A 21,296-nucleotide genomic window follows, 5' to 3' on the forward strand; every position below is an offset into this window, starting at 1 on the left:
GGGCTCCGCAGCCAATGGGCGGCCGCCTTCTTGGCCGCTCTGCCAATGGTGCCGCGGGGTGTTGCCCCAAGATGGCGGCGCGCGGCCGCCGCGCCGGGGGAAAGACAGGGGTCGCTCGGCGGGCGTGAGGAGGAGGGGACGGGCAGGGAGAGCCATGCTGCGCGCCTCTCTCCGCCAGGTGAGTGGGGTCTGTCCGCCTGCCGGGGATGCCGAGGAGCGGGGCGGGTTCGCAAGGTGACCGGGGTCCCCTCGCGTTCCCCTTTCCCGGGGCGGCCTGGGAGAGCGCGTCCCGTGCGCTCCTTCCCTTAGCGGGGATGGCGCTTCCTTCCCGTCCCGCCCCGGCGCGGCCTCTGGTGCCCGGCTGCCCTGAACGGCGGGCTGCGCTCCCAGGTGTCGGCGGCGTTGAAGGAAGGACGAGTCGCTCCCACGGAGCTCTGCCAGCGATGCCTGGCCCTCATCAAAAGCACCAAGTTTCTGAATGCATACATCACCATAGCGGAAGAGACCGCTTTGAAGCAGGCTGAAGAATCGGAGGAACGATATAAAAGAGGTACGTTGGTTTTTAAGTAATGTCAGTCCTTAAAAAGATGCTGAGGAGGAGTTGTCTGTGTTAGACGAAGCACCTTTGCCTTTTAAAGGGGATGTCTTGGCTTGTTTGAATCTTGGGAGATGAAGCTCATGCTTGAGGTTTCCGTGGGTGTACACTTGGCACTCAGGAGAGTATTTAGGCCAAAGAACGGGGAAAACCTGGACCAAACGAGGCACTGCAGGTTAAATAGTCTCTGTGCCTCTCGGACAGCACTGCTGATTGGTGTCTACTGCTTCTTTCCCTCAGCAGTTCATTTGGAATATGTAGCCAACAGGTGCCATGAATAGGCAAATGCAGTGGCAAATGGTTATTCTCAGGCCTGCAGACTGAGATAGGCACACAGGTGGCACAACCTATCAGGTTCTTAATTAAGAAAGCAAACTAAAATAATGCAGCTTTGTTAATTGCAGTTAGGAATTGGAGAACAGAACAGCTTTCAGTCCTGTTATCTGCAGCATTTACAAGATGGCCATCCTCATTTTCCTTTGTGTTTCAAGAAAGGCAGGAAAGGTAAATTTTCACCTAATACACATTTTCCTTCCTGGGTGACACTTGCTGTTCTCTGACAGCTCAATACAATTGTCAAGCAGATTGTTTTGCTTCCTGATGTAGGCCATTTAGGTTTTGGGTTGGGGTTTTTTGTGGTCTTTGTTGGTTCTGGGGTTTTTTTTTTTTTTTGATGGTGGATAATCAATTACTTGGGAAGCATTTTCTCTGCTTCAGTAATTAATCTACTGTGTGTGTCAGGTAGGCAGAGTTTATGGCTCCAAACCTAGTGATGGGGTGGATTGAGTAGCACCTATGGCTGCAGTAAGCCCTGTGTGGTGACATTGGAATGCACTCCTTTGGGACAGCCAGCCTGGGTGAAAGCAGGCAGGGGGCTTAGACACCAGGTCTGGTTTGGGCAGAGTGCTCATTGCTTGAATTGGAATGGAGGGTGGTTCTTGAAAATGGAACAGACAACCATCAAATGCCAAGTGGAAAGCAGTCTTGCTTTCAAAAACCACCCAAAGGGGCATGTAAAATAAACAGTAATCGATGAGAACATTATATATATAGAGCACATTTTGCATTAATTTCTGTTGTTTTACAATCATTTCTAATGCAGGTCAGCCACTGGGCATTCTAGATGGAATTCCTATTGCTGTAAAAGACAACTTTAATACAGCTGGCATTGAGACAACATGTGCATCAAATATGCTAAAAGGTACAGTAAAGCTTTTAAAGTAAAACCAGATCTTTCACTCTTTGGAGGGTTTATGGACTGGAGTCTTCCAGAAATCCAGGTGTTTTCACAAAATGAGCTGGTGTCATTTGAGGAAATACATTTATCCAATTTCACTAGCCAAGTTCATTTTTTTCTTCTTCTAAGCATGTTATCTCTTTATAATTGTATGCATTTAACAACAGTTATAATAAAAACCTATATACTACAATAAAATGGTTCCAAAATTCACATTTTCCATCAAATTGCTTTTAGATCTAGAGGAGAGCAGTCAGTGCTGTTCTACCTAGTGAAATCCAAAGACAGTCCTGTTTTGTTCTTGTTCTGTTTATAATTGGTGACTTAAATAGCTTTGTCATATAGCTGTAGGAAAAGCAGATGTTAACAATCCCAACACACAATCACGTTCTATAATGCTTTTAAGGAAATTTTTTTAATTTCTTAAATTCATTGTTTTTGTTAACAGTTCATGAACATTTTCAAGGCATTACAATGTTTTTATAGTAAAAGCAAAAGTTGGAAACATTTCTTATATCTGCTTTATTCTGCAGAAAGTAAAACTTTATATTAATCCTTGCGGAAGATAGCAGAAGTAAATTAGCAGACCTCTGATTTGATTGTGGTTTTTTTTTTAATAGCAGAAGAAACAAAATATGACTTCACTGTTTTAAAAGTTGTTATATTACCTGAGATGCTGTTCCTTAAAGCACATTCTCAGACCTGTTGTGATTGATTGCAAAGAGTATTAGGTGTGATGTCCTTGTTCCTGATGGAAGTGGGAGTGAAGAAGCCCCTGCTATCATTCATGAAGTGAATTGGTTACCATTTGAGGTCTTGTGTCATTGTCATAGTTCTCATCCTAGGTTATGTAAGGTCTGAGTGGTAATGACAGTGTCAAAATGTTCAGAGTAGCTACTTGTAAAAATAACTTGTATCTCACCAGTTGCTCTTAACTGTTTTGATTGTTTTCAGGTTATATTTCTCCTTACAATGCTACAGTAGTTCAGAAGTTACTGGATCAGGGAGCTGTGCTTTTAGGTAAAACAAACCTAGATGAATTTGCAATGGGGTGAGTGATGTTTATTATCTTTAATGTGCAGATTTTACATAAAATACCATACATACCATCTGTTCCAATCTACCTGTAATCCTTAACTCCTGTTTCTGTGAGGTGAGACAACAATGAATACTTACTGGGAGGGTACACAGAGCTGGAGGAACTTCTCCCTGAGCATTTGTGGTGTTGTGTAAATGATACAGACGCTGAGTTTTGTGAACATAGTGTTCAAATGTGCTTGAGAGGCAGGAAGCAGTCCAGCTTGTGCAGAAGGCTGAGGACAAGCGGCCTTCTTGTAGATTCAGTAGTGTGTGAATAGAATTGGTTACAACACAGTTAATTGCTGCCTTTTCCTCTCTCCTTACTGATGGCTTTTAGCCCTTAGGTAATTGTTATTGTGCCCCCGGTGGCAGCCGCTGCCTCTGCCATCTGGCCACTGGGGTGATTTATATGGGTACTCCCTGACTTGCTGCATACAGGCTAATCAAGAGCAAGGCTTTTAAGTTGCCTAAGCTAATGTGGTGACTTTTTCTCAGGAGCACATTGAAAAATCCTCCTACAAATTGATTCTTCTGCAAATCAGTGAAGGCAGCCAAGCTGTAGCAGAGAATGGCATCAGGCTGTTAGGGATGGGAATTGCTGCCAGGTTTGGAAGGGAATCACTGGGACTTTAGTACCTCTGAAAAACAGTAAAATTGCTGTATTTTGGTTTTATTATACTTTAACCAGAGTCCAGGGTTTGATTGGAAATTCCTGTGGATGGAGTGAAAGTACTTGGACAATATTGTTTTGAATAATTTTTATGTTAAAAAGCTATTCCTCAGAGGAAGAGCAGGCAAAAAGCTTGGGAAAAACCTGATAATGCAGTGATACAACTGGTCTAAGTTCATTAAAGCACAGGGTTCTCCTAAAGAGCTTATCCCAATAGTAGTTTCTCATTCTGGTGTGTTTGAGTGATTTCTTGATCAGGGAGCAGATCCAGCTCTAAATTAGTGATGTCTGAATAAGGTTTGTTTTCTGCTGTCAGCTGCCTGTTCTGTCTGATGATACAGCTGGTAACACTGGCACCTTGCAGTCAGGGGCAGTGTGGGGTGGAGGGCCTGAGGAAGGAGGAAGGTGTGCCCTGCCCCTGCTTCTGGTGTCAGCTCACAACTGGGTGACACAAGCTGGCTGAAACCAGTTTCTGAGAAGCCAGTTCTGAACCAGTGAACTGTGCCCTCTGCAGAGGGCCACAGGGTGAATAATAGTGTGGCATTTCAGAGAAATGTGTGTTCCTGGTATTGTGGAGCTTTTTCTCCTCCTCTAGCAGCATGTTTTTCCTCACAACAGTGATCGTGCATCAAATGCAGGGCTGGAAAAACAGAATACCTTGGTTTTGAAAGAGATGTGCCTCCTGTACTTTTACATAGCTTAAATCAGTTTTGTGTTTTTGTAACTCTGTTCATTTCAGTGGCATTAGCAGAAGTTAGAAAGAGGTACCAGTTCAGGTTCTGTGTCAGGAACCGATGAACAGCTATGAATTTTGTATGTAATGTTGTAGAAGTTGACTGCTTAAGGATTTACATACACCAGTCTTCTTGTGTTGAAATTGAGTTTGCAAGGATGATGAGGAATTGGATTAAAAAAATTAAATTGAGGAATCCAAGTACGTCATTTGTCACTTCTGTGTGTATTTGTCCTGTATGACTGTCTTAGTTCTGGGAGCACGGATGGAGTGTTTGGACCAGTCAGAAATCCCTGGAGTTATTCAAAACAGTACAAGGAAAAGTCTGTCCCAAAACCCCATCCTGAAGACGAAGAGTCAAGCTGGGTAATAACAGGAGGGAGCTCAGGAGGCAGCGCGGCTGCTGTGGCGTCTTTCACATGTTTTGCGTAAGAAGCTTTTAAAATTGTCTTTCCCTAAATGTCTCAAAATATTTTTGGAATATTTTAATGTTACAATTTTCTCATAAGCTAGTAAGAAATAGGAGGGTTATTGGCACTGGCATGCAAAAATGTATTTCAGCATCCCTAGGTTACTCGTGGCATATCATGAAGCCAGAATTAATCCATGCAGGCAAATTTAGGTTTACTCATTTCAGGCATTATTCAGGGGTGTGACCACTTTGTACTTTGTGAAATATATATAAAATTATGATGGCAGTGAGGGAGTGACAGTTTTATTCTTATTCCCACATAATCTCTTGAAAAGTCTGAAGGGGTTTTTGACGCATCCTCTTCCTCCCTAATTGCATTACACAAATACACACTGAAAATGTAATTCATCAAATTAAGAGATCCCTCAATTTGTAACAGTATAATAATTTTTCCTCTGCTCCTTTGTTTTTATACCATAGTTATGCAATAGTACATGAGATTTGGGACGTAAAAACTTTCAAATCTCTTATTTAACAAAAGAGTACAGAGTACTTATTACATAGATACTTACAGACTTCCCTGTTTTTAACTTAGAAAACAGTTTTAGTGTTGGGGTGATTTTTTTTAGGCAAGTGTGTGTTTATGGTTGTTTGGAGTTTTTTTCCTAAAGAAATTTAAACAAACTGGACTTTTTTTAAAAATAGTAATTACTAACTGCATGGAATATCAACACACTGTTTAGCAAGTCAGTTGTCTATACTGTCTTCTCCATCTGACTGTTAAAACTGATCACAAACCTTTACACCTTGCATTTTATGCAATTTTTAGAGATACATGTTGGAGCATTTTTATAGAAGATTATTTCAATTGTGCTCTTAATTGGAAAGTGTTTTAAAATGCTCTTTATTTACTTTATATGTGTTTGCCCATAGACTGCATTACAAACATCTATTTTGTTGTTAAAGTATTCTTGCTATTGTTGATTACAACTCATTTAAATTACTTTTTAAAGTTATATATGTCTTCATATCCTTGCCCTTTACTGGGATGTAATCTACTCAACATTTTAATACTGTTGAAATTGAACTCAGTGCAGCCATTCCCAAGGACTGCTGGTTCTCATCCTGAGCCAGAATGGGCTGATCCTGAGAGGGTCTGGCACCTTTTCTTATGTTGCTGGGCTCCCATTTTGCACTGCTCAGCACACTGTCAGATCAGGGAGATTTTTTGTCCAGCTATTTTATTGCATATAACCTATTGTATATCCATCCTATTAGTGTCTTTCAAGCACCAGGAATGCTGCCAGTCTTTACATTTTCAGTTTGAGATTTGGATGTCGAAAAATGCTATAAAATTGAGGATGTTCTACATTAACACAAATGCTTTGGGAAAAATTCCACTTCAGGAAAGTCAATTTAATTGGTTCAGCCATCTCATAAACAAATGTCTATCGGAAAAGTCATATACTCACTTCAATAAAAATTATACTTATTTCTGGAGTTTAAATTGGTATTGGCAAAGATTTGAATGAAAACTGCTTTATCTTTTTAATGCTGCTTGAGTTAAGTTTATTAAAAACAAGAGAACAGCATGTTTCATTGCAATACAATTTTTGAAATAAAAGTTCCAATTTAGAAAGAACAAGATTTCACTTGTGGATAAGGAAAGAGGAATTCCACATAATAATAATAATAATATGCTGTGTTTTAATTGTACCTAAGCTACTGTAAACTGGGAGTTCTGATCAATCTTTGTAGATTTGGAAACAGGAAAAACATCTTTCCAAAGTATGCCCTCTTGTTAGGGGCAAGAAGTGTCACTCTTCATTTTTATCCTGGAAAATGCTGATTCATGGTGCATTGGCTACCCAATAAATAAGATAGAAGTGTTGAAAATTGTTCCCTAAATCACATGAGATGTTGTATCAGTTGGAGTCCACAGTATTGGAACAGAACACAGTATTGGGACAGGGAAGGCAGAAAAAGACATTTGGGGCCATTTTCAGATGGTCTGAATTCTACCTATCTGTCTTTGCTTTGTAAAGAGAACTGGACTCTTCTAACAGCAAATTCAGAGACCCTAAGAAAAATCAGAGAACAAATGAAAAACAGACATAGAGAGCAGATTGGAATTTAGGCTGTGTGGTTATAACTCCTGGTCTGGAAGAATTTACAGCTTTAAATCCATGCATCTCAAAGCCACACATTCTTATGATTTGGAAATGTTCTGAATTATCTTACTAATGATGATCCTTTTGAAACCATAGAGCCTTAGGGTCAGACACAGGAGGATCCACCCGAAACCCTGCTGCTCACTGTGGTGTTGTAGGTTTAAAGCCAACATATGGACTGATCTCTCGCCATGGTCTCATTCCTCTAGTGAACTCCATGGATGTGCCAGGAATCCTAACCAGATGTGTGGATGATGCAGCAGTTTTGTTAGGTATTACTCTGTCAAACATCATTGTTTACAACATTTCCTCAAAACAGACTGAATCCTGACTAACTAACATTTTCCTGGTCTTCATATGTCATATCTTACTTCAGGTTCACTTGCTGGACATGATCCTAAGGACTCTACCACAATTCAGGATGACTTTAAGCCATTTGAACTACCTAACTTGGCTGATGTCAGCAAGCTTTCAATTGGAATTCCAAAGGTAACATTTAAATCCTGTTAACAGTTATGGACCGGAAGAACATTAAAAGACACATAACAAAAAAATATTTGTGTCTTGCCCACCACTTCCCAGTCTCCCATGATTTGAAACAGTGAAGACAGTAAAAGCAGCTCCTGGAAAAAAACAGTTTGTGTTTGCTCTGTTGCCTGTCCAGGCAATTTGGAGTAAGCATACAGTAATGCATCACCTAAAACATGTTGTCATTGTGGGGGGAAGCACTGTCAGGAACTTAGGGGAAATGGGGAACTTCAGTTCTTGGTTCTCTCTGTTGCTCTTTCCTTAGTCTACTCTGTAACCTCCAACAAGTTGCTCTTGGAGCCTTCCCACACAGTGAGCTTGATAATGGTTTGTGTAGAGCTTTGGGATCCTTGCCTAAATGCCACTGTGTGGCATTTAATATTGAGCAGAATTTTAAAGGCAATTGAATGGCACAAGGAGTTGTGATTTGCAGAGTCCTAATAAGAACTGAAAGACATCTAATTTGGCATCTGATGTATGCAATTCAATCATGTTTGTTTGAAATTTAGGAACAAAGTTTGGGACTTCAGCCTATTTTTAATTTAATCAAGGCTCTGCCTTCAAAGAGACAATGTAAATAACATTTATTAATTGTATTCTCAGCATTGGAACCTAAGCTAGAACAGGCATACCAAAAGTTTTAATTTGGTAAGCAGAGATGTCCGCTGACCAATTATTCACAATCTGTGAAATGGAAAAAATTATGTGCCTGGAAAATTGATCAGCTGCATACTGTTTAAATCTTGATAAATCTAAAATTGTGATGATGTTCAATTTTTCCTATCCTTTGGACAGTTTTTTCTACTTCTACAGATTATTTTAAAAAGATACATGCATACATTAAACATGGGTCATAGCTACTCAGAAGTCAGACAGTATTATGACCCTGATATTATGGGTTAGAACTAAAGCAAGTATCTTCAAAAACAGAGAATTTTAATATAGTATCTATAATTTGTCTGTGAAATAGGAAAGTAGCTAATCTAAGTCTTCTCCCAACCCCTTGATTGTAGTTCTTCTTTGGTGGGTGGTTTTATTTGTTTCACCGAGATGTGCCAGTTGCCACTGATAACATTGTGAGCATTAACAACAGGGGCGAAGAGCCCTGGTTTTAGGATTTAGAGCTGGAGAATTTGTTCCTGTGACTGCAGAGCAGTACAGTATAGTCCTGATAGATAAATAAGGGAATAACTGGGCAATTACTCTTTCAGAAGAAACTGCTGAAATTCCATGATGTGTGATACATATGTAGATCTTACTGAAATAAACATAATACTCTTAAGAAGACTCAATCCTGTTAATTTAATACCCCTTGATTGTATAGGATTTAGTAGATGCAAAAAGCTTTTATTGGTACTTTAAATCATACAGTGGTGAGATAATGGTTTCAATGTATTTTTAGCAAGGAATATTTGTGTTTTAGTTGTTATTAGAAGTAAATCAGTGTGTAAAATTACTCCTGTTCTTGTTTTTCCTCTAAGGAATATCATGCACCAGGGCTGTCAAGTGAAATTCTGGCTCTCTGGTCAAAAGCTGCTGACCTGTTTAAGAATGCAGGTGCTAAAGTGGTTGAAGTGAGTCTACCACACACTCCTTACTCAATTGTCTGCTATCATGTGCTGTGCACAGCAGAAGTGGCATCAAATATGGCCAGGTTTGATGGACTGGAATATGGTAAGGCCTTTGAAAAAACTTTTTTCTCAGGCAGTAGAAACATTGCTGGATGCCATGTAAAAGTGTTATTCATAGACTAAAAAGTGTTTTTCATAGATTTTCTTTTCATGGTTGGATGCTTGATACTATTTCTCCAAGATGGAATATAGTAAAAAACCTTGTGCAGATAAAAATGTGTAAATAAATACATAATATATTTCACTACTAGACATATCAGTGTCTGGGCTCAAAATCTAGTTTAGTACTTCCATAATAAAACAGGAATGTGTTTTGTTGTTTTTCCAGAGTAGTAGCATGTCAGGCTGCAGCAAACAGTGACCTATTGTGCTACTATGACATTATTAAATCTAAAGGATTACAAGAAGTATTAACACCCAGAATGCCTTTTCTTTCCAGGCCATCGTTCTGACATGAAGGATTCCACTGAAAGTCTCTATGCTGCCACACGGAGAGAGGGCTTCAATGATGTCGTAAGAGGAAGGATTCTCTCAGGAAACTACTTCTTATTGAAACAGTAAGCAGAACCTTGAAATTCAGCTTTTCCAGATTAATGAAGTTTTGAGCAAATGGTGATTAATTGCTTATCACGAGGAAGAAATTGCTCTTACACTAGTAGCTGTTTGTATTTTTATTATTGCTTTAGCTCTGTAATGCCTGTTTATAATGAACAAAAATGTTTTCCCAGAGTCTTACCAGTGAGTGTCCTAAATTAAATAAGTAGAGCAATTTAGTGATTTTTTTCCCCTTACCAGAGCATTATTGGCATCCATTAGTTAAATTAGGCAGAAATGTACCCTATGGTATAACATTGAAATCATACTGAAGTCTTTACTGTCTTAGTGTTAGAAGTTCTGTAGCTGTTAATTTCATTAAAACTGCATAGAGAAACTGCTGGTACATTTTAGTGAGATCTTCTAGAGAAAGCCAGAGACATAGCAATTAAATTAACTGCAGCTTTCTGTCTCAGTTTACAGGAAAAGAGAAGCATTGGCAGAAGTATTGGACTGAAGTCCTTACAGAAGTCAGGGCTTTATCCAGCTCACATAGAGAAGCTAGTGCATGGATCAGTTTTACATTTTGAGTTTTCAATCCTTATCCAGCAGTCCTAATTTACGTTAGTAAATGTTCTGTTTCTCTTTGTCTGAATTTGTTCGGATACTAACAAAAATATTAGGCATGTAATTAGTCTCTGTAGTGCACTTGCTTTGAAAGAGCTCTGTCAGCAAGAGTATTCATCAGCTGTGACTTGTGATTGCTCTCAGAGACAGGAATGTTGTCAGTCAGTCTGTAACAACCAGCTTTTCTGGAATGCCAATATTCCTGCCAAGTGTGCTCCCTCTGCTTACAGCTGTCCAGATCAGCTTTCCTGAGGCTACTTTAAAATTCACATAGTTAACTCTTCTGTGGAGGAATACACAGTTAGCTTCCACCCAGATGGAACAGGAGAGTTGTGTTCCTGTTCCACAGTAAATTACTTTTGAAGAACAGAGTGCAGGGTTCAGAAAGCATTCTTAGAATAAGTAGTAGAGAAAACCCATCCGTGTCTCTTGCAAATGTTGCCTTGTACAGCTTATTTTTATCTTGCTTTTCAAAGTTTTAAAATGACTAGGTGATTGTTTGGAAGTTCTGTTTAACATCTTTAGAGATGGCATGGACAAGGGGATCGAGTCCTCCCTCAGCAAGTTTGCAGACAGCTCCAGCTGGAGTGGTAGTGTTGATCTGCAGGAGGGCAGGAAGGTTCTGCAGAGGGATCTGGACAGGCTGGGCTGGGGCCAGTGGTGTGGGGTTCTGCAGGGCCAGGTCCTGCCCTTGGGTCACAACAGCCCCAGGCAGCACTAAAGGCTGGGGCAGAGGGGCTGGAAAACCACCCAGGGGCAAAGGACCTGGGGGTGCTGGTCAACAGCAGCTGGACATGAGCCAGCTGTGCCCAGGTGGCCAAGAGGGCCAATGGAGTCTCAGCCTGGATCAGCAGCAGTGTGGCCAGCAGCGCCAGGACAGGGATTGTCCCCCTGTACTCAGCTTTGGTGACGCCATGCCTCAGATCCTGCGTTCACTTTTGGGCCACTCACAACAAGGACGACATTGAGGTGCCAGAGTGTGTCCAGAGGAGGACAGCAGAGCTGATGAAGGGTCTGGAGCACAAGTCTTATGAGGGGTGGCTGGTGGAGGTGGGGATGTTTAGCCTGGAAAAAAGGAGAGACCTTTTCACTCTCACTACAGCTACCTGAAAAGAGGTTGTGGCAGTCAGTGTCTTCTCTCAGATAACATGTGAGGAAACAGCCTTATATTGCACCCTATGGGGTTTACATTAGATATTAGGAAAAAAGTCTTCTCTGTAAGGATTGTCAAGTGTTGGAACAGGCTGTCAAGGGAAGTGGTGAACTCCCCATCCCTGGAGATATTTAAATGACATGTAGATGTGCCACTTAGGGACTTTCTGAAATTAACAGCTAGGTGGATTTCTGAAGTGATTGTAGAAAAAGGTCTAATTGCCATTGTATAAGTTACTAACTTGAATCTGTTTATTGATTATAACCATTTTCATTGCTGTTTCTCGGAATCTTAAATCTTTAGATTACTCTAACAAAGTGGGATTTAGGCAGTTGTAGTTGTTTTATCGGTAAACACTCTGGCATGTAGCAGTTGATAATACACCACTCCATTTTTCTTTCACTTTTTTTTTTTTTCCCAAATAGCTGAAGGTTTAGATGACAGTTACTTTTGAAACTGAACTTCTCTGTATTTAAGATTCCATATTTACCAATTCTGCATATGAGGTTAAAAGGAATGATAGAGTTGACTAATATGTTTCTGCTTCAGAGTTGTGTAAAGACAGAAATCCATAGACCACATGTTTACATGAGGGGGAAAAAATGGGTAAAGATAAGGTCTTCTACAGAGAAGTATACTACAACCACATACATAGTTTTAAAACCATTTGGAGTCGTCCACAGATGATGGGACTTTTTCATTTGTTTCAAGTATCTTGCTGGATTGAATCCTAAATGTTTAATTCCTGTTTTTCAGACCTGTGTATTTCTGTATTTTCTAGACTTTGCTGTGCTGCCCTACAGTGAAATTAGGTTAGATACCAGCTTTTCACCCAGAGGGTGGTTGAGCACTGGAACAGACTCCCCAGGGGAGGGCTCACAGCACCAAGCCAGTCTGAGTTGTGCTCTCAGGCACATTTGTGGTTCTTGGGGTGTCCTGCACAGGGCCAGGAGCTGGACTTCATTATCTTGATGGGTCCCTTCCAACAGCATTTTCCATGGTTCTGTGAAATTCAAGGCACAGTTTAGTTTCTAAATGGTCATAAAAGTGTTTTGAGTTTTAGTTAATTATTGTGAGGTAGGGTTTTTGTTTTTCCTTCACCTTCCTTCAGCTGTATGCCCTCATCTCTTCCTTCTCTGGCAGCTCCTCTGCTATGAGAGCACAAACACATGTGTGGTGACTAAGCTTCCAGTGTCAGTTAAAATCTTGTCCAAAAGGATTACTGGGCTTGTCTTTTTCACAGTAACTAAGAAATAAAGTTCTGTATTTTGGGAATTAGAGTGTCAGGCCTTTATGTCCCTATTCCTTTCTAGGAACTATGAGAAGTACTTTGTCAAGGCACAGAAAGTGAGACGTCTCATTGCCAATGACTTTGTGAAGGTTTTCAGGAGTGGTGTTGATATTTTACTCACTCCCACCACTCTGAGGGATGCAGCACCTTACACAGAATTCATCCAAGAAGACAACAGGACCCGCAGTGCTCAGGATGACATCCTGACACAGGCTGCAAACATGGCTGGTGAGTAGGGACAGGAACTCAGCTACATTTTTCCCTGCCTCATAATTTTAAAAGTCCAGTCTCTTTAGGTATTTAACCTTCTCTTTTAGAATCAAGATATTTCACCCTCATGTCCAAAGTCTTACAGTGATAACTGGGTCTAAGGACAGTTTTATTAAATGCTTGAAAATGTAAGACCAGATTTTAGAGTAGAGTACCTTGGATCTGAGTGTGGGCTGCAGGTAAGATGAATCTGTTCCAGAGACAGAAATCTCTTCCTAAGGAGAGCTGATTATCTTTTTCAGAGGATGCTGACCTCTTAAATCTCTCTAATTAATTTCTTGTGATCATCTAGCATTCACTTTGTTGAATCAAATTATTTTAGCTAGTCTTTTTTCTCTATTATTTTTTCTGGTTCTCTTAAAATTGATACAGAAATTACTCTAAGGTGTATAGTAAGTCTTTGCATGTGTATTTTTTTTGTCTTCCAGGACTGCCAGCCATAAGTGTTCCTACAGCTCTTTCAGAGAGAGGCTTGCCAATTGGGCTTCAGTTCATTGGACGTTCATTCCAGGAAAAGCAGCTTCTCACTGTAGCCAAATGGTTTGAAAAACAAGTACAATTCCCACTGATTCAACTAGAAGAAGTAAAGAGGCATGACAGTGATGTCTTTCAGCATCAGAAATCTGCTTCTTTTTCATAGCCTGGGACTTGCTAGTCAGCTAGAGCAAGACAGCTGTGGGGATGGTCAAGAAACTAATTTCTGCAGTTAATTGTCTTTTGCAGAAGTAATAATCTATTCTAAGAAGATGTTATCCAGTAATGCACGATGGAATCACGACAGCTTGTTGCAGTGTAATTAAGGCAAAGTGAATCATTAAGTAAACATTACCATGTTATTAAGCAACATTTCTTACTGATATTAAAAATACCAAGTTGAAATTGTGTATGTTGTGCCTGTAAAGCTGATTTTTAAATCCCTAGAGGGTGTGTAAGGTATCTGACCAACTAAAGAACTAGCCTGAATTGTTGTGTGAAAATTTCATGGTTGCCAAAGGGCTTGGTTTCCTTCTGGAGTGTAGATTTTTGTAATGGCAACAACCAGACAAGCTCTGTTGGAACAAAGGTGTCAAGGATCTGTTTACCAAAAGTTAAATACTAAGGGAAACAAGGGAATAACTTAGAACCATAGAAACCTTTAGATTAGAAAAGACTTTTAAGATCATCAAGTCCAATGCAGCACTACAAAGTTCAGCATTCATTCATATCCCTAATGCCACACTACACATCTGTTATGTGGTGATTATTAAGGCCATTGTGAGAAAGCTAAATCACACCTGCATTTAGATCCCTGTTTTATCAAAATCCAAGATGTGGAAATGTTAGTTCATTTTAAAAACCAAAATGTTCCCTACTTCTAGTTAACTTGTGCAGAAGGTAAAAATTACCTCTGGTTTTACAAATCATTTAGATTACTCTGGTTATATCTGTGTAAGAATGATGAAGTCCAGATATCTTCTGGGGAAAGATGTGTAGTGGTAGTAGTAATACTTGAGTAGTTCTTTTCTTCTTCCTTCATCACTGTTCTTTATAATCAACACCTAAATACTTGCTAAGAAAGAGATCTTACTCAGTGTGGGAATAATGCCATCTATTCCTTCATAGACAGTAATTCAACAAAATAGTAATTTAAACTGAATTTCCAAACTGTCATCATGTAGACTGGAAGACTTACTAAACAACTCTTAACCTGTTTCAAATGTTGCAGTTTCCGTTTCTTGATAGTTAAAAACATTAAAGATGAAGTTTGTAAATGTTTCGCATCAGGTTTGCTTTCAGTCATAGTGTACAGGATGCAGAGATGGAAAAGGTGTAGAGGGAGAAAAATGACTGAGGTGGAATCCCCTATGGAAACATAAATAATCTTCCAGAATTACATCTTGTCATGTACCATATTGTCACCCATATAAAAAAGAAAAACATTATTTCTAAAAATTGCAGATGAATTGGTGAATCTTCCATATGCCAAAGTGAGCTTTTTCAATACCTTTCCTACACAATTAAAATGGTACACCACTAAAAACCCCATTTAAAAGCTAATAGAACACAGAGCTTTCCATGGAACAATTTTAGGAAAGTTGTTTTTTCTGTTAGTGGGTAATGATGAACAGAGAGTCCTAATAAAATATTTTCACTAATGTATTGTTCAGTAATGTAGGTGTGCTGTAATCATGCAGGTGTGTCTTACAGCAGCTTGCTGACCAGAGCTCTCAGTGAGATTATCCAAGTTGCTGTACCTGGATAGAAATCTTAAATAGTTGCTCTTTGATGTGTACATCTGAAACCCAGACCTACCACTTGCTGTTTCTGAAAGTAAAGGTCAGTGTCTTTGGGCCAGAGTTTGAGATAAAATCCTGGCTGTGCAGAGCATTCCTGGAGAGACTTGAAGCACCTTGGAGTGTTGCAGAAGAGAACAAGCTGAGGACTGTGCTTTCCCTTGGAAATTCATCCTGGACTGACTTCTGACCTACTGAAGATCACTGCTTATGCTTGGCAGTCTTTCTCTTAAAACTTTGATGTAAAGAGGTACCTGGTGGGAAAACTGGATGGAGGCATAGATCCCTACTCCCTGCAATTAGAGGAGCAGCTCCAAGCAGTTAGAGGAAGAGAGATGGAGGGTCCCTGTATCTGCACTGCCTTTTTTTGAAGTGGGGCTCCAATTCCAGTCTGGAGAACCCTCTAAAGGAGCATTCAGAAGATCACAGTGATGACCTGTTCTGACACAGGCCCTTCAGTTTCTGCTGCTGGCAGATTTCTGAGCATAGAACAGCTGTGTGGGGAAATACATAGTGGGAGAGGAACCAACCAACCAGCCAGACACCCATTCTGCCTGGCATTTATAACTAACTGTATGTTAGCAGTTGAATTAACAATTGCAGAGACTTAAAAAACAAACTCCTGGGTAGATATTTAAATTTCTGGGCTATCAGTTTCACAGCAGTCCCAACAAGATTTCTGTCCTCCTCCCACTCCTAGCTGGTTTGCATTTTTGGGGACTGTATGGCTATATGCTCTTTCTGCCCTCCCGTTTCTAAAGCTGGAATTTCATCAAATCAGAGGGAAGAACTTAGGAACCAGTTTGGTCAAGCTGCTAGAGGAGGTAAGCAAGGGTTCCTTACACTGCAGGAGAATAGCTAAGAGACTTCTGCTGTCTTCATATTAGAAAAACTGGTAGTTGACTCTGGAGCCCCCAGCAGTTCCAAAGGAGCTTTCCACCCCAGCCTGCCTCTAGGTACTGTGGTTGTGAGCTGAGCTTTGTGCAGCTGCTCCCACTGCCAAGTCACAGCTCCAGAGTTATGAACAGGAAAAATTGCTATGCCAGATAATTAGACTCCCAAAACCTCTTGGTACAGAAGCACAGGAATTCCAAGGAGCAGGAAGGTCTGGAGGTAAAAAAAAAATAAAAGGAAAAGCCCAAAGCCCTGCCTATGCAAACATTTTGTACAGCTGTCTTGAAAAACATTTCACTGAAATAATAGAGTTGGAAGTTTCATGGCATTGCAGCACGGTCACAGTGGGAGGTAGGTGTAACCTTAGCACACACTGAGCCCAGATAATTCCAGTGTTTCCTGAAAGAAACAAAAGCTAGAGCTTTAGCAAACAAGCAATCTGGGTTTTGGTGCAAATTGTTTTTTCTTCAGGTAATGAGAACCTGTAAGGACATTGTATAGTGGAAAAGCTTTTTTTGAAATGAAAATTGTTAAGTGCTTTTGCTTAAGATGTTCTTAAATACAATTGCCATCTGATATTGCACTTTATGCAGTTTCCACATAAGAGTTTTTTCCTCACCCTCTTTAAGAGCACTCAGAGAGAAAGGAGAAATTCAAAGCAAAATTTAACCTTGTGCTGCTGCTAAGTGCTAAGTGCTGCTCCTTCTCTGTTCCTGCATTTCTAGTTTCCATGTATCATGCACTTAATAGCAACTACAAATTCATTATAACTTCCAAAGTGCTAGTCATTCTCCATGAGTTGTATGATTCACCCACGAACCAATCTGTGGAAAGCTGCAATAGGGAATGGGCTTTGTACCCTACCTGGGGAATCCCACAGGCCTCCCGCTCAGCTCTGCCCCCCAGAATACTGAGAGCAGTACCACTCATACTGCATACAGATGGGCAGCTGAAAAGGGAGAAAGAGGCGTGCAAAAATCTCAGCTGGAGTTGCATGGCATTTGTACTTCATGTTAAATTTATGCCCACAATGCCACCAGAGAGCACAGAAATAAGCAAAAAAGCCAGAGGAGCAAAAAAGGTTTATCTAAGCTTGTAATTGTTCCATCTATCTCTCAAATAAAAAAGAAGGTATCCAGTTACAGGAATGTTAGAGAGAGGCAACAAATGAAAAACACAATCTTCCTAATTAGCTCACCACACCTCTGATTGACTAATGTCCAGATGCAATTAAGTGAATCCAAGCTAACCTTTCTTTGTAAGCAGAAGAAAGGTTTTTTTCCCACCCAGCCCAGGCATCCTCATGCACTCACTGCTGAACAGCAGTAAAAGGTGTCTTTAGCTCAGGGGTGCAGGGCACTCAGGGAAGGCAGCAGGAACACAGCCAGGGCACTTTGCCGTGTCCTGTGCCATTTTACAGCCTGGACTATGGTCACTGTAAAGGTGAAAGTGCTGTAGAGGGTCACGAGCCAAGTCTGCAGCACAATACACAATGAAATGGATTTCAAAGAGCTGGAAATGTAATCTTTTTCAGCTGAAGAGACTGCTCTTGTATGTCACTGTGTGTGACAGCCAGTGGTGAAAGGATTTGTGTGTCCTGCCTTGCTGCACTGATAGTGACCCATGGTGCACAGGGCACTGCCGTGTGTGCTGGATCAGACACCTGGGGCACAGCAGGGACTCCTCAGCTACAGGCCCCTTTCAGGATCCCCAGGTGCATTGTGTGGAGAGGAAAGGGCAGGGGGCAGACTGTCTGAGAGGCTGCTGCAGGAGGGTGTGAGATCAGGGCAGGAGCAGAGGCAGTAGGAGGTCAGTACTGTCTGGCAGCACTGGGCGCCTGCCTGCACTGTTCTGTGACCTGGGACAGCTGCTGGGCTGTACCTGCTGTCTGCCAGCACCACTTCCAAAGGGGAGACAAGATCCTGCACTGCAGTGTATGGAGGAAAAGCAGTGGGCACTTCATTGTGCCACGCAGGAGGGGACGTTTCAGTTTGGAAAGTGACACTGAGAAGCACAGAAACATTGTCTAGGCAAGCTGGGAAACATCAGGAGGTAGAAAGCACACAAAGAGGGAAAGGATTAAGTGTCATAAAAGCTGAAAACTCATTAAAGTAGCCAGACTTGGAAGAGGAAGATTGAAGAAATAAAGGACATGGGGATGAGGAAGCACACATAATCTCAGAATACTCTCAGTTGGAAAGGACCCACAAAGCTCATCAGAACTATTCTGGTGAATGAGGGGCCTTGACTTCATGTTCCTAAGTTGAAATCTTCAAAGGTGGGTACCTTTTATCAATTGTACCTCTCTGAACAGAGAGGCAACTTGATTTAGTCCAAGATCAGAGCATTTAAGACTTTAATTCACCAGCTTTCAGTGCCAAGGTAATGTGCTACTCAGGCACATATAACATCTGACACAAACACACAAAATACATGTTTAACAAAGATCAAAACATGTTATTAACATTGTACTTCAGGAAGCCTTGGAACAAACTGCAAAAGGACCATGTGGGCTTGATTTCTCTATATAGCTAATAACCATTTCATACAGTCATCTCCATTATTAAAATCTAACAAGTATTTTTTGTTTCTTTCTCCTATTAATATTCAAGAACCTTTTGTTTGGAAACTTAAATCATCAGCCCAGCCACACACACCTATTTACTCAAGGCAATATTGGTTGTTTTGTTTAAATGTGCCTTCTCAATTTATGTGTTTAATTCGTTCTTGTATTTATAGAGCACAGTTACATTCTTCCTCAGCCTTTATTCTGCTAGAACAGTTTATTCCTGTATTAGAGTGCCCTGTGCTAATCCCTGTAGCACCTGCTCCAGCTGAACCCATGTCTTCCAACAGAGGTGACAAGTATTGTAAAGGCAATTCCAGGTGCATGTTTATGAGCACAACAGCATTAATATTTCCCTGCCACTCCTGAAAAATCCTTCTCCAGAACACTGTGGAATCACACTTGTCCTTTACTCAGCCACATTACACCATACTGTAGCTCAGAGCCAATTTATGATTAACCAGTGCTCTTGGGGCTGGCTCTGCCTCCATGGCTTTCAGTGGATACCCATTTCCTGCATGAGACCATTTCCTGGGAGCTCATTATTGAGCCTCTAGGTTCATGACCTTGTACTCCTTCTCATCACTGCTATTTGGATTATTGGAGTTTTCCAGTTTTTCCTGTAGCAGTCCAACTCTCCGCTGATTTGACAGTAATCTCAGCTTCATGTCATCAGAAACAAAGAATGTGTCCTTCAAACCACTTTCCTTATCATCATAACTTTACCCTCATTGCAATCATTCTCCCAGCCACTGCTGCCAATGGACTTAGAGGACAATGAAATCCAGTTTCTCCTGTGTGGCCTCTGTAAATCTCACCTGTGCCCTGATGAATCATGTAGATGCAATCACCTATTGAGAAAGCTACATGCAGGCTGAGGAGCTGCAGCCTTTCTTAACAAAAACTTGGGGTTATAGCCCTCATTCTATTCCATGCCTGGGCTTGCTTTGATGGCTAAAACCTCACAGAGTCCCATTGCAATAAACACTGTGTGGGTATCAAGAAAAGAACTTGCCCCTGAAAAGAGCTTGCATCTATTATGCATCTATCCAAAACCCCCATAAAACCCCCAACAAAAAAGCCACCCCAGGATAATGAGCTATTGTATCCACAGCACTGGAAACATAAGAGCCTGAATGATCTACTCTCAATTGTGGACAATGGAAACACGCTGAATCACTAAAACCCAACCTTCAATAGGCAAAATGCAGCCTTGTCACTAAGACAAACTGCTAATAGCAACAATGAGGCTTGGAACAGCTTGTATGGAGCCAAAGTGGCTCTCATACTTCAGCTGAAGTTCATCCAAAGTTGAATGGGGAGGTCTCCAGATGGTCACTGCTACTGGGGTTGGAAAGAGGGACCATTATGTTGCTTTCTTGTTAACACGCAAAGTGTGGAGTTTTGTTTAGTGGTGAAAATTAATACTTACCCCCAAAGGAGTGGACAGGATAAGCCATGAAAGAAAAGGATATCACTTACACAGGGAAGATGATACTACTTTAAAAGGATATTGTAGTCATATGATTTTTGGCAGAAAAGCCAGGGGAAAAGCGCAATTGTGTCACAAAGATTGTGCTGTGCTTTTTTTGTGCAGCATGTGAAACCATGTAATTTCTTTTATAGAAGTAACTTCTAGCTTCACAGTATTTAAACAGACAAGCAACAAAATCCTCAATTGCAGCCCTAGTCAGAAATGTGACAGGCAGAAGGATGTCCACACTGTGGAACTCAACTATAAGCTATGCTTCATCCCAAGTCTCTCATTTAGAGTTGTATTTGTGTCTGTCCTCTGTGCTTCACAACCACGCTGATGATGTGGACTTTGCCAATACAACCTAGCTCAAGGAGAGCCCAAACCACCTCAAAAGGCCCTTCAGAAGGAAGCATCATCCATCTCTGAGCCAATCTGCCCTCTCCCACTGACACCAGCCTGCCTGCTTGCAGACAGGAGGAGGTGGGAAGGTTCTGGACTCCACCTGCTCAGTTACACAAGTCAGAGAACTTAGGAGGAAAAGCTGTCCCTGGGAGGGCTGCCCAGTACACCAGGGCAAAGGCTGTCTTTGGGGATATTTCAGGGCAGACCTGATGCCTCTCCAGAAGTGTTGGCTTCCAAGGACTCAGGGAGAAATTTGTGTTTCTTCATTTCCCATCCCAGTTTTGAATCTTAAATCAATCACGAGGTTCTCAGAGCACCATAGCAGCACACACATGGAGAGTGTAAGGAACTTATAAAAGCCCCAAGGGCTGTGTGAAACACTGACTGTGCAATCAGAGATAACATATCCCAAGGCCTGCCATGGAGAACATGGCTAAACATTATCAGGGTGGAACAAAACCCCAGCTCTGTTCATGCGTCTTTGATTTGGGACTTAAAGCATCCATCTGACAGAATCACTTACAAAGCCAAAAAATCATTCACTCTGTGTTGTAGCCAACAGTCCTGCACATTTTTGCCACACGACCATCTCACCTGAGGGCAGCCCAGCAGGACCACAGCACATCCTGGCAGGAAACTCCCCCACAGAACAAGCCAAGTGGCTGTCCTGATCTTCGGCCAAAGGGAGAGGAGATTACACCTCCTAGCATCTCTCTTGGGGGAGGAACTTGGTGAAACACACTACTCTTAAA

The 21,296-nt window shown here is 41.2% G+C and overlaps 1 protein-coding gene across 1 annotated transcript; it reads left to right on the forward strand.

The window, feature by feature from the left end:
* The first annotated feature begins 46 nt into the window (after nucleotides 1-46).
* On the forward strand, nucleotides 47-13,816 carry QRSL1 (glutaminyl-tRNA amidotransferase subunit QRSL1). The gene is made up of 11 exons (XM_063153101.1): nucleotides 47-178; nucleotides 391-550; nucleotides 1,698-1,796; nucleotides 2,787-2,883; nucleotides 4,567-4,743; nucleotides 6,995-7,170; nucleotides 7,275-7,387; nucleotides 8,908-9,100; nucleotides 9,497-9,614; nucleotides 12,685-12,890; nucleotides 13,361-13,816. The coding sequence occupies exons 1-11, from the start codon at nucleotides 155-157 to the stop codon at nucleotides 13,570-13,572; spliced, it is 1,575 nt and encodes a 524-aa protein (XP_063009171.1). The 5' UTR covers nucleotides 47-154; the 3' UTR covers nucleotides 13,573-13,816.
* The last annotated feature ends 7,480 nt before the right edge of the window (nucleotides 13,817-21,296 follow it).

The sequence above is a fragment of the Melospiza melodia genome, chromosome 3, assembly GCF_035770615.1.
Source record: "Melospiza melodia melodia isolate bMelMel2 chromosome 3, bMelMel2.pri, whole genome shotgun sequence".
NCBI lineage: Eukaryota > Metazoa > Chordata > Aves > Passeriformes > Passerellidae > Melospiza > Melospiza melodia.